Genomic DNA, 14,109 nt, shown 5'->3' on the forward strand with positions numbered 1-14,109 from the left:
AGATATAGATATATATATAGTGTTTGTACACAGAAGTGAGTGATGTTTCCAAACAGAATCAGGCAGCCGCAGTCGCCGTGGTGGTGACTCACTATAGCGACTTCCACCATTTCAACAAATAAGCACATACAACCCACTTAACATGAACGATATTGATGTAACCAGGAGGTTTTGTGGGGGTTCCGACGTTTTGTCGGATCCTCCGAGTTCTCCCCGGGTGGAATTGAACAGCGTCGCGAGCGAGGTCTGGGCAGAGTCAGACCCGAGAAACATGCACATGCACCCCGCAGGAGGGAAGCCCGGTGGCTTACTAACCTCCTGCGTTTGTGTGAGGGCTGAGGGCTGCTTACTGCTGCTGGATTTCATACCACTCAGACCAGGTGCTACATTATTTTTCATTTTGTCTTAAAAGTCGTCTATACGACCTTTAAGTTAGGTTCCCGTACGTATGCTACATTATGATTAGCTCTGGATTGCTATGCGGTCTGTATCCAGGCAATGACCCGTGATCCAAGATAGCCGTGCCCATCTACTTGCATTCGTTTGGATTTTTTTTAAATTCTTTTCCCAGATTCCGATTCTAATCAAAAGAAGCTTTATTCTTACAATTTACAATTACAATTTAGGCATTTAGCAGACGCTCTTAATCCAGAGCGACTTACATTAAGCAAGAACAAAAAGCATGGGAATACATCACATATGTAAAATGCATTTATCGCGAAACATGCGTAAGCTAAGAACGTGACTAGAACATATCTATATAATGACACTATACATATAAACTATAACTAGAACATATCTATATAATGACACTATACATATAAACTATACATATATGCTATACTATGCTGTACATATATACTATGAAGTGCTATGACTACATACAATGCACTTATTGTGCTGTCTACATGACATGCTATAAGTCTGTTTCAAATGCTATATAAGTCTAAGAAGTACTGTCTAAGGGGGGTAGGGTAAGTGCTATGGGCCATGATGGAGTCTGAAAAGGTGGGTTTTCAGACTACGGCGGAAGATCGGGAGTGATGCTGCAGTTCTGATTGCAACGGGAAGTGCATTCCACAGTTTTGGGGCCAGAAGGGAGAAGAGTTTGGGACGTGTGGAGCGTTGTCCCGGCGTTTTTAGTGAGGGTACTTCCAGCTTCCCTGCGTTGGCTGATCTGAGTGCGCGGGAGGGTTTGTAGGGTTCAATCATGCTGGCAAGATATGGGGGAGCCATACCTTTGGTTGCTTTAAATGCCAACATCAGAGTATTCTTCTGTGTGGAGTTTGCTCTTGCACAATAAACCCCTAAAAGAAATAGCTGGAAGCAATATGAACTGACACTTTCTGTCACTGACAATTTCTTAGAAATACTGTATTTTGCTCATGCCTACGACATTAGGTCGTTACCACAGCTGTTCAGTGCAGATTGGTCGACTATGTCTGAATACACAAATCTGATGAGATCGTTTGGATATCATATTTCTTAAAGTTCTACGACATGAAGTCAACTGAGGTGACGAGTCAATAGACAGTGGTTCCTATAACCCAAGACAACTGGCAATTTTCACTGTATCTGTCTTATCAGGGTCTGGCACGGATGCGCAACACTGGATGAATGCAATTACATACCAGAAGAAAACTAGTCATGTAGGTCCCCAGGGATGCTGTTTGAAAAGCACTCGGAGCGGTGGTCAAAAGCTACATCTGTCTGTCTGCAAGCAGAAGCTCTTTGGCAGCTAGCAAATGCATGCAGTGTCAACACTGACATGCCATGTAAAGAAAAGCATACAGTATTTCTAAGAAATTGTCAGTGTCAGAAAGTGTCAGTTCATATTGCTTCCAGCTATTTCTTTTAGGGGTTTATTGTGCAAGAGCAAGGCTGGCTTGGGACAGCATTCAAACTCGCTACATGGAAACTTGGTTTCTGTTTTGTGTGTACGGAAGCCTTATCTGTGTTTTTCTTTTTATTATCAGAAAAGGTCAGAGAGAGGCTGAGAAAGCTATAAATTGTTATGCATATATTTTATAATATTTGTAATACTAATGCATCAGCGTGCGTTGTTGCGGGTAGCTGGTGTGAACTCACCGAGCTGTCTATGCCCAGCGTGAGTAGCATGATGAAAAACACGATGGCCCAAAATGTAGAGCCTGGCAGCGTGGAAATGGCTTCAGGGTAGATGATAAACACCAGTCCTGGCCCTACACACACACACACACACACACCCACACACACACACACACACACACACACACACACACACACACACACACACACACACACACACACACACACACACACACACACACACACAGACACACACACACACACACACCCACACACATACACACACACACACACACACACACCCACACACACACACACACACACACACACACACACCCACACACACACACACACACACACACACACCACACACACACACACACACACACACACACACACACACACACACACACACACACACACACACACACACAAGCACGCATGGGAACATAATGCAGACATACAGTATATACATTTATAACTTTATAAACACACAGTATATACACGTCACATCAGTATTTCTTATTGAACACCGTATGTAAACACCAGTATAAAATGCGATTGTTAGCCAGGATGTCAGAGCAAAAACAGAGTTCTTGTCCTTCCTCTGACCTCCTCATCCCACCAGGTTTTGGGAGAGACGTGAACACAGATAAGAGAGACATGTTAGGTGGGAAAGGAAAGAGCACTGCACAAAATAGGAAACATTTAGCATGGACTTTCCAACTATACGTGTTTGTTTTGTCAGGCAAGTCAATGGCAGATTTCAGTCATATCTAACTATAAATGCACCAAGTCTTTGTCTGTGTGTGTGTGTGTACTGTTGTAATCCACGTAACTCGACAACCGTTCGCCCCACCGACAAATTCGACACACGTGTTCCACATCCCCACGGTGAGTGCAGTGCCCAGTGTCGGTCGGATCCACGGTTGTCCAGAACCGCCACAAAAGGCCTCTGCCCAGGCTCAGGACAGGGCCCCTGCCCAGGATCCATATACAGGTATGGAGCTGGCCTTTTTTTATGTTTGTTTGTGGCTTTCACCTTTTATTTGATATATTTTTATAGAGGGATAGACAGTAGGCTGACAGGAAATGGAGAGAGAGATGGGGGGGTGACTTACAGTAAAGGCCGTCGGGATCGGGAGTCGCATGGGGCATGCATTTTCAACTTGCATCGTTCCAAGTACAGCCGTGCCCATTTTTTGTGGTTCCACAAAAAATGTATTTTTCCCATATAGATTTTCCAAAATCAATTATTTTAAGCCTAGAATCAAGACATCCTGGTGAATCATGGCCATAAAACCTTTGATTCTGTCAGTCTGTCTGTCAGTCAGTCAGTCCATCCGTCACACCTCCATATATGGTTGTCAGTCTGTCACGGCTTGTGACACGTCACGCCACCATATATGGCCGTCAGTTCGTCACGCCTCGTGACACGCTCCATATATGGCAGTTTCCATATATGAAGATCACGACACTGACCTAATCAAACCCTGGATAGCCGCCATACATGGAGAAGACTGGTGATATACTATATTTATACTACCTTTTGTTCAGCAGTTAAAAAATAATAATAATCAAAGTTTGTATTGTCATGATTCACCAGGATCCTGGATATTTTAGGAAATCTCCATTTTTATGTGGAACCACAAAATAGCCACCACTGCTATGCTCTATATACCTATAGTTAGACTCACTCATTGTTTTTGACTGATGTTGTCCTTCTAATGAACGGGGAGACCTTTGTTTGTTGTTTCTGTAATATAAAGTTGCATCCATCCAGTCCATGCATGAAATCCATGAAGTTCATGTATGAAAAACAAATAAAAATATAGCTGCAAGCAGCAATAGGACGGGGCCAAGCAATAAGAAATATCACACCTGTGTGAACTGAGCGGTGGCTCAACAACACCGCTGGCTGGCTGCAGTTATAGCCTAGTTATAGTGCTCAGTATGAATGGCCCTTTTAGGCTGCTCAACAATGCCACTTTAGGTCACCCAGCGGTATTGCAGCTGTTCATACTCCAAACAGACCTGCTTATTGTGCATAGTCTTTTTCTCATTGCTGCATTCCTTGGCCCCTCTTATCGCTGATTGCAGCTATATTCTTTTTTACAACTTTCTTCACATACAAAGGGACAGATGTGTTCCGCATGAGTCAAGGCACATGTGTAAACAAGTTCCATGGCTTTTGGCCAAACGAGGCATGAGTTATGCCCTTTATCGCTGCTTGCAGCTATATTTCTTTTACAAATTTTCACGTACAAACTTGTCTTCAACTGGGATTTCAGATAATGGTCTATAGATTGTGTGTAGAGCGTTAGGAGGGCGGAGCTTACTGGTCAAAGTGACAGATGTGTTCAGCATGAGTCAAGGCACATGTGGAAATAAGTGCATGGCTTTTGGCCAAACGAGGCATGTGTTCAAACGATTTTTATAGTGCCCCCCTTTTTCACTTACAAACTTCTCTTATACTGGGTTTTTAGATATTGGTCCAAAGTGTCTTAAAAAACTGACGAATACAATAAGGGACCAAAGTCCCTTATTGTATTCGTCCCTGTATTCGTCCATCCGTCACACCTCCATATATGGTTGTCAGTCTGTCACGCCTTGTGACACGTCACGCCACCATATATGGCCGTCAGTTCGTCACGCCTCGTGACACGCTCCATATATGGCAGTTTCCATATATGAAGATCACGACACTGACCTAATCAAACCCTGGATAGCCGCCATACATGGAGAAGACTGGTGATATACTATATTTATACTACCTTTTGTTCAGCAGTTAAAAAATAATAATAATCAAAGTTTGTATTGTCATGATTCACCAGGATCCTGGATATTTTAGGAAATCTCCATTTTTATGTGGAACCACAAAATAGCCACCACTGCTATGCTCTATATACCTATAGTTAGACTCACTCATTGTTTTTGACTGATGTTGTCCTTCTAATGAACGGGGAGACCTTTGTTTGTTGTTTCTGTAATATAAAGTTGCATCCATCCAGTCCATGCATGAAATCCATGAAGTTCATGTATGAAAAACAAATAAAAATATAGCTGCAAGCAGCAATAGGACGGGGCCAAGCAATAAGAAATATCACACCTGTGTGAACTGAGCGGTGGCTCAACAACACCGCTGGCTGGCTGCAGTTATAGCCTAGTTATAGTGCTCAGTATGAATGGCCCTTTTAGGCTGCTCAACAATGCCACTTTAGGTCACCCAGCGGTATTGCAGCTGTTCATACTCCAAACAGACCTGCTTATTGTGCATAGTCTTTTTCTCATTGCTGCATTCCTTGGCCCCTCTTATCGCTGATTGCAGCTATATTCTTTTTTACAAATTTCTTCACATACAAAGGGACAGATGTGTTCCGCATGAGTCAAGGCACATGTGTAAACAAGTTCCATGGCTTTTGGCCAAACGAGGCATGAGTTATGCCCTTTATCGCTGCTTGCAGCTATATTTCTTTTACAAATTTTCACGTACAAACTTGTCTTCAACTGGGATTTCAGATAATGGTCTATAGATTGTGTGTAGAGCGTTAGGAGGGCGGAGCTTACTGGTCAAAGTGACAGATGTGTTCAGCATGAGTCAAGGCACATGTGGAAATAAGTGCATGGCTTTTGGCCAAACGAGGCATGTGTTCAAACGATTTTTATAGTGCCCCCCTTTTTCACTTACAAACTTCTCTTATACTGGGTTTTTAGATATTGGTCCAAAGTGTCTTAAAAAACTGACGAATACAATAAGGGACCAAAGTCCCTTATTGTATTCGTCCCTGTATTCGTCCCTTAAAAATACCTTTCTTAATACCATTCATTACCTGAACCAGTTTTAAAGTTAAATTCCACTTTTAAGCCCTATAAATATATGCAACAATAGTGAATCTATGTCCAAAATAGGGACACGGCAAGGTTGAAAGTGGTTAATGCACTTGCTGGAAAGGACATTTTGTACAATCGTGTGTGAATCGTATAAAAGGAGAGAAAATACAGACAAATGGAGGGGAGAGTATGAAGTAATAGACAGGTTCACTGAGAATACCATCTTATTCACATCCTTGGCCGGGGAGAATAGGAACATCGGAGGAATTATGACAATTGTGCAAAAAGCCAAAAAAATAATTACAATCATGTCATAATTGTGACAGGCGCGCGCACGCGCGCGCGCACGCACGCACACACGCACGCACGCACGCACGCACACAATACACTTGCCCACTAAATTGCTACACTAGTTGTGAAATTGTGTGTGAGTGTGTGTGTGTGTCTGTGTGTGTGTGTGTGGGGGGGGGGGGGGGGGGTAAGTAATAAAAGAGGAGGATAATGGAAGTGGAAATACAGCATCATCGTATATGAATAAGCCAATTGTCTGTACTGTATATCAGTGCCAGTCTCCCCTGCAGTGTAAATGTAGTCATATTGGACTCAGTAGAGACGATTCTGTCAACAATTTCTTGTGCGTTTGATCTTTTCAGCTTGCTCCTCATTAACCTTGCATTGTTTTACCTAAAGTGTATGGTAACATGTATAACTACACAGACAGGAGACCAGCTGTGTCTGGGTGTGTGTACTATTGTGTTCATTCATGCACATATAGCATCCACTGAGGACACCAAAGGTCATGTCTACTGTATATCATTTCTTCTGGGGATTCATGGGTTAAAGATGTTAATAACCGGGGGTGCAGTTCCTCGTATTATGACTTGCAGTTATAATGAAGTGTCCTTTCAATATTTCGGGAGAAGATTGGATAAATCCAAAATGTCCCCCCCCCCCCCCATTTTAGTGGATGAGACCGAAAATCTTAAAACGTGAATAACTCTTGATCTAAATCATTCCGTCCAATTCTAAGCAAAGATTATGTTTTAGACAGGCCATCGCGGTCCCGTCGCTAGTCGTATTAGAATTAATCATACCTCCCGTTGTTGTCGATCACCTCGGGGGTGTTTTGGCTACATCTAGCTACTTCAGCTACTGTACATCCGGGATAGTGCCTGGTGCGTCGCTAAATGTGCTCCGTTGCTGCAAATCGCTGGGGGCTCTGATTTAATCGTCCTAAATACCCCTGGGTGTTCGTCGTGTTAATTAAAAGTCCGACACCCTACCCAAAATCCAACCCCAAACCTAACCTCACAGGAAGCTACGGGTTAGTTGTAACCTGCCACGTATGTCAGGAGCCACAGGTTAGTTTTAACCTGCCGCAGGTTGGTTTTAACGTGCCACACATGTCAGGAGCCACAGGTGAGTTTTAACCCGCCCACAAGTTAGTTGTTACCGCCCGCGTATGTTGGGAGTGTTGTCAGTGTTGTCAGACTAATGCCTATCGGACTGTTAGTATGTCTAACAAACGTATGGTGGTGGCTGGGACTCAGGGTTGTATTTGTGTAGTGTGATCTCTCCTACATTTAGGCTTAAGGTTATATAGGCTAACACAGTAACACTTACCCTCAGTTGCCACATCCTCTATATTCACACCATGTTTTTGAGCCATGTACCCCAGTACAGAGAAGATGGCAAACCCAGAGAAGAAACTGGTCACACAGTTTATCGTGCTGGTCAGCAGAGCATCCCTGCAGGAAGAAAACACAGTGCGCACACACGCGCACGCGCACACACACACACACACACACACACACACACACACACACACACACACACACACACACACACACACACACACACACACACACACACACACACACACACACACACACACACACACACACACACACACACACACACACACACACACACACACACACACACACACACACACACACACAAAGTGAATCCCATACTAATCCCATAGCTTGAAGTTGCAGGTTTCCATAACACAGAGAGACTGAACAACATGAGTTCAGGTCTTCAGTAACAGCTACGTACACAGGCTGTCATACAGGCATTAAACAAACCCCCTGTGGTCTCCAAGGCTATACAGGCATTAACACTTCATGTATATCTGACTACTAACGATGATTACACTCTAACAGCTGCTGCTCTGACACTATCACATACATATAGTATCACATTGATCTTCAGCCAAATCATTGCATATTTCCATCTTGAATGCTTAAAGGACCACTTCACCACTTTTCAACCTATCTTCATATAATTGCTCCTCACTAATAATCTTTATAAAATAGCACCATCTCTTTCTACTCAGTCTGTGTCTCATAGGAGGGCTGTGGGAAGTTCAGAAACCCATTCATCAGTGACATCATCGATGGGGAATCCAAGCTAATAGAAAGTGCAGGCTTTCTAATAGAAAGTGCAGGCTTTCTATTCCTGAAAAGTTGCAATGCAAAAATAGAAGCCATCGTTCTCAAGATAATACAAATTGTAACATATATATTATGTTTAAAAACAAGGTGGACGGGTTTCTGAACTGCCCACAGACCTCCTGACACAGATCGAGTAGAAAACAATTGTTGTATTTTATCATGAACATTAGTGAGTACCAATTATATGAAAATAGGTTGAAAAGTGGTGAAGTGGTCCTTTAATGAGGTGTGTGTTGTTTTTTCTCCTATACTTGGTACAGCTGGACACAGCCAGAGTTCAGTGTGAAAGTGCTCCCATAGGCTCTGTGCAAATCTGTAGTCCCGGGTTTCCAAAAGATGCCATACCGTTTTCCTGTTTATGACCGTTTTCCTGTCATACGGTTTTCCACCCTGAGATTGGGAGGTCTGTGTTCAATCCCTGGCCCAGTCATGCGGAAATACTATACAAATAGTACTACCCAATGCCTCCCTGCTTAGCACCAGGGTTGGATTAGGGGGCAAGTCATATCCAGACAGAAACTGCCTGAAGCATTTCCCAATACTAATGTTGATGATGTCTTGTATATTACTGTATATTATTGTATGCCTTAAATGTCTGGATTAACCTAGGCTGCTGAGCCAGCCTGACGGCCTGATGCCTGTTCATCACTTACAACAACAAACTCTAAATGAAAATCACATGACGACAGTACACTCAAAAATATTGTTCAACTGCAAAATCCAAGTCAATGACAGATTCATTCAGCATCATATCTTTGCGTTGGTTCAGCCAGAGGACGTTCTGATCACAGTAAATGCTGTCCCATGGCCAAATCCACACCTACAATATATCTCCAGTCCTTTCCAGAGGCCTACGGTAATCGTTCCTAGTAGGTTCCAGTAATAGATACCCCTCCCTCCCCCCGGCACACACACGCACGCAAGCACGCACGCACGCACGCACGCACGCACGCACGCACGCACGCACGCACGCACGCACGCACGCACACACACACACACACACACACACACACACACACACACACACACACACACGGCTGTATGACGGAGGAAAAACTTTTATGAGTCCACTGGTTACGTGGACAGGATGCACTGCCTGAAGATGATCCTTCTGCTCACTCAGAATCCTGAAAATAAATTAAAATCTCCTTCCTCCTCTGCCTCTATAGGGTTTTTTTTGCACCCATTGTTGTGCAACCTGTGTACTCTCAATGGCTTATACTGAATTATTTCCAATTAGGTATGGTCACATAATAACTATAATAACTGAGTTTGACCAGATGAAGAGCCTTGGCTCGAAATGTCGTCAATAATAAACTTTTGGAGCAGATGAGCGGGTTCTCTTCTCTTTTCCTGATGTCACTTTTGAACCCAGCACCTCCACTGAGTGATGTGCGCATTTTACTATAGTTTCCACATAATAACTAGAAACAGGTGTTGTAGTTGTGTTTAACTTTTGTCATGACAAGTACATAATATGTGAAATGTGTCTAGCGATTGAGAGTTGTACAGAAAGAGTGGAGACGATTTATTAATTGTGTTTAACTACCTGAACAGGGATTATGGTTTTGCCAAGAGTGATGGACATGACAAATGGATTTACTGTAGGTTAGTGACCATTTGGTTCAGAGAATGGGGTTTAGGGTTTTAGCATCCATGGAGAAACCGATCACAAATAAAAACACTGCATGGGCTGCTATGCTCACGCACCGTTTATATCTTATCTCAGGTTCCACTTTGTATTTTGTTTTTCTTGTTCTCTCTGCTGACTGCGCCACCGTGCCCTTGTTTCACCCACTTCTTTACTTCTGTAAACCTGTGATGTGACAATAAAGCTCAGATCGCTCAGGTCTTCTAATCAAGCAAGGCCTTCTTACTGTCCCAAAATCTAGGCTAAAAACTAAGGGTGAGCGAGCCTTCGCAGTTGTGGCAGACACTCTTTGAAATCCCTGGCAATAAACACGTTACCAACGATTAGCTTGCTCTGAGGAGCCATGCCGTAAAAAAGGAGAGGAGAGGCACACCTGATTTGTCCCCAAACTGTACCACAGCAAACACATTAACATGGAAAGCTTGCAAAATCCACAAAACTTCTTCCACTGTTAAATGTTATATATAATGTCATATTTTTCTATATGGCTACTGGCTAGGTCAGACTGCTACAGATGCCCCGCAAACCAACAGATGTGGAAAAGAAGCTCTCCACCTCCAAGCCTGCTCTCTCTTAAGGAAAGGAGTATGGAGACAGAACCCACAGCCCTGGGCTAGTATCTGGCAACCCTGCCTGGACTTTATCCTTATCTGTATCCGGCACCGGTCCAGAGGGGTGAGCTGGATTGATTAACATCACCTCTGTCTGCTGCATAATCCCGTTAACATAGGAAAGGAGGGACAGTATTGATAACAACACAAGGCTAAATTTGGCTACAGGGCCTATTGTGGGCTCTTAATGATAGTGAAAGCAGATATTTAACAGCAGAATGTCATACCTGTAGCAGTTGTTGTCAAATTTGTTGTAGCTGGCGAATGCTATGAGCACGCCAAATCCTGCCCCCAGCGAGTAGAAGATCTGAGTGGCAGCTTCGATCCACACCTACAAGGCAGGATCACAGGGTTAACTGCTTCTGATTTCAGATCAATGCTTACATACAAACTCTGATCTGCAGCTATAACTTAACCATATGAACCCTAGTGCCCTTATCTTCTTCCACCAAAGAGATTTGGTGTAGAAGGTAAAAAGGAGAGGGCCTGGTATAGATTGATTGATTGCATATTTTATTAGACAATATAAAAATGCAAATAGCACAAGGTACAGTCAGGCATTTTGGTCCAAAAGGATGTCCGAAGAAAGACCTTGCAACAATAATCTAAAACAACAATCGATCACCTCCTCTCCCTCTGACCTGCTGACAGGTGAAATTTTAGGCCCGTTTTAAAAGAAGCGAGTGATTTGTTTGTTTTAAGAGAAGGGGGCAGGGCATTCCACACCTGATTAGCAGTGCTGCGGAAGGTGAATTTACCCATAATTGTTTTATAAGTGGGGGGTACCAGATCATTGTTCACGCTCCCTCTAGATAGGGGGACTTTGGTTACAGATGGGGTGCGGTGCCATTGTGTTTTACTTTTTCTGTTTTGTATGTGTCTATGGAATTAACATTACTCTAATAGACCTAATAGGTGCGGTTATAATATTCAAATATGTCTTCCCTGTGTATTTTTTATTTCTTCCTGAAAGCTGAAAGCCTTTGAGTCAAAAGGCCCAATCGAAAAATTTAGTGACACACAAAAATCATACAGCTGTAGGCGCGGCTTCAGTTCAGGTGGGTGATGCTAAGGGGAAAAACAGGTATACTTAATGAACTGGTGGGTATGGCCACATAAAAACATAATTTTAACACTTTCTGTACACAAAATCTTCCTCCTAGTATAATCATAATACCTGACGATTATGTTTTAGAGGGGGGGGGAAATCACGTGACGGCACCCCGTCTTTAAGTATATGGGTTAAAATGGTAATTAGGCGCACAGCACACATCACATATTGACTCAACTTCATTCTAAATTATTTTGCAACGTTCAAAATGAGATTTCCCCATGCGAGAAACGGTAGTACCTACCATTATATAATTAATAACAGCACAAACTTAAAACAAAATGTTCTACTTTTAAATAATGCCAGACAAAAAAATAACACATCTCTGGCAATGTTATGAAAAGCGACAGACAGCTCATGCTATGGCTGTCATGTGGCGGGCCATATCTGACCTTGGGGTTGTTGAGCATCCTGAGGTCGATATGGAGGTAGGCCTTGATGCCGTTCATGGCCCCAGGGAGGGTTATTCCTCGGATCAGCAGCACAAACAGCACCACGTATGGCATGGTGGCTGTGATGTACACCACCTGAACACACATGCACACACGCAGACACAGTTCATTAGTATAACCTTGTAGTAACTGGGTGTTATTCTGTCCAGTCTGTATGGTAGAGTATGTTAAATACAATATAACTTTACAATATGACTACAATTGGGGTGGTATTATTTGGTCTTCATGCTCTTATATTGAGACATTTAGACACATTCCTGTGTCTAGGTTGGACACGACCCCGTTGCTGTTTTGACTTGAAGTTAAAGGACCTATAACATGAATTTCGACTTTTTCAGATTTTTTTTCCTATCTCCACAAAGCCCCATTTTTGAACAATCAGGCTTTCTCAATTTTTATGGGATTTTATGTAAATTATATGTAAAAACGCTTCGTCTGATTTGGTCCTCCGATTTACGTCAGGGCTGTCGCCCTACTTTGTATAATCCCTCCCTCTCTTCAGTGTACAGTTTCGATTTTGTTTGCAATGTCCGCCATTGTTACTCGCTCGCACTGCCACAGTCAGCGGACTTCCACACTCGGTTCTCGCCGGAGCGCCGGACAGTCCACTCCCCAACTCTCTCCCGTGGGAAAAGGACACAGGGCTCAGGGCTGGGAGAGGTAGCCTGGCTAATAAGCCAGACCGAATCAGCCGTTGGCAAAAAAAGAATTGCCTGCCGGCGGATTACGGTCTGGAGAGGCTCAATTGTACGCCCATTTCCTACACCAGAGAACTGGTGTGGCCAATCGGGACACGATATGCAATATGGGCGGGCTTTGGTACAATGACGTTCAATGCTTGAGACCTTTGACTGACAGTAGCTCTGACCAATTGCGTCAAAGAGAAAATGTTTGAACCCGCCCCCCGGGAAACAAGATCCATACACAGCATCTCCAGACTCAAATACCACACGACAGTGTGATTTGAGTCTGGCTTATTAGCCAGGCTATGGGAGAGGACCCTCGCGTGGGGGCTAGGCGGAGGGGAGAGGTAGCCGGGTTAGAAGAGAGTAGCCTCGGAGACCGCAGCGATAACGTGATCCCCATCATCCGCTGCCCGGAAGCGAGTGGAGGAAACGAGACAAACACCACCTCTTCCCGTGCCCCACGATTAGGAACACATGAGCGGGGAGGATTTGAAACACTAGCTGCTTTAAAACCAGCCAATTGTTCTTTCTTTTTACTTGTTAATTTGTGCATTTAAACTATAGATTCCCAATTGAATCTCCTGATTGCACAAATTGCACCTTGTGCAGTAATTAGTTTGTGCCGTTTCAGTAAGCTTATTATGTTTGCGTTTGTCACTTCTGACAGAGGGGGTCACAGTGCAGTTGCTTAGCGGTGAGAGGAGCCTCCTCATTCGGACAGAGTGAGCAGAGAGGCGGGCAGTGGAAGTTATTAGTAAAGTCAAAGTGCGGTTTGGTCTTGCGGGAAAAAAAGCGTTTGAAATGGGAACCGATACCAACAGCAACACATTTTGATTTGATTTGAAAGCACGTTATTGACTCTAAAGCCTAATGTATTGTCGATCGCAGAGAAAGGCCAATAATTGGACAATGCGTCTCAGGTTGGTCTTGTGTAGGTTAGATCGCAACTTCGCATTATACTTTACAACTTTGATCTAGGCAGTTAAATACCCACCCCCCGTCCATCCCCCCATGCAGATCTACAAGCTCAGAGTTGCAATGTGAGATTGTAGATTGGTTATATAATTACTGATCAAAGATGTCGGAGGGGAGTAGCTGGGATAAGGGTGTGGTGGAGAAAATAATTTGCATACACATTTGGATTACAACAGCGCCCCCCACTTCAGGACATTGTGGTACTGCAGGTAAAACTGCTTCAGAAGGCAAAAAGAAATGCCATGGACTTAATCAGAGTGGTAATT

The 14,109-nt window shown here is 43.5% G+C and overlaps 1 protein-coding gene across 1 annotated transcript in view; it reads right to left on the bottom strand.

Annotated features, from left to right (window-relative positions):
• Positions 1–14,109, bottom strand: part of slc6a2 (solute carrier family 6 member 2) — a 58,743-nt gene that overhangs the window by 13,522 nt on the left and 31,112 nt on the right. The window contains exons 6-9 of the mRNA XM_079496167.1: positions 12,123–12,257; positions 10,847–10,950; positions 7,522–7,646; positions 2,089–2,201 (exon numbers count right to left, since the gene is read on the bottom strand). Of these exons, the coding sequence (XP_079352293.1) occupies positions 2,089–2,201; positions 7,522–7,646; positions 10,847–10,950; positions 12,123–12,257 (477 nt within the window). The remainder of the gene's footprint in view (positions 1–2,088; positions 2,202–7,521; positions 7,647–10,846; positions 10,951–12,122; positions 12,258–14,109) is intronic.

The sequence above is a fragment of the Electrona antarctica genome (genome assembly GCF_951216825.1).
Source record: "Electrona antarctica genome assembly, chromosome: 3".
NCBI classification, from domain to species: Eukaryota; Metazoa; Chordata; class Actinopteri; order Myctophiformes; family Myctophidae; genus Electrona; species Electrona antarctica.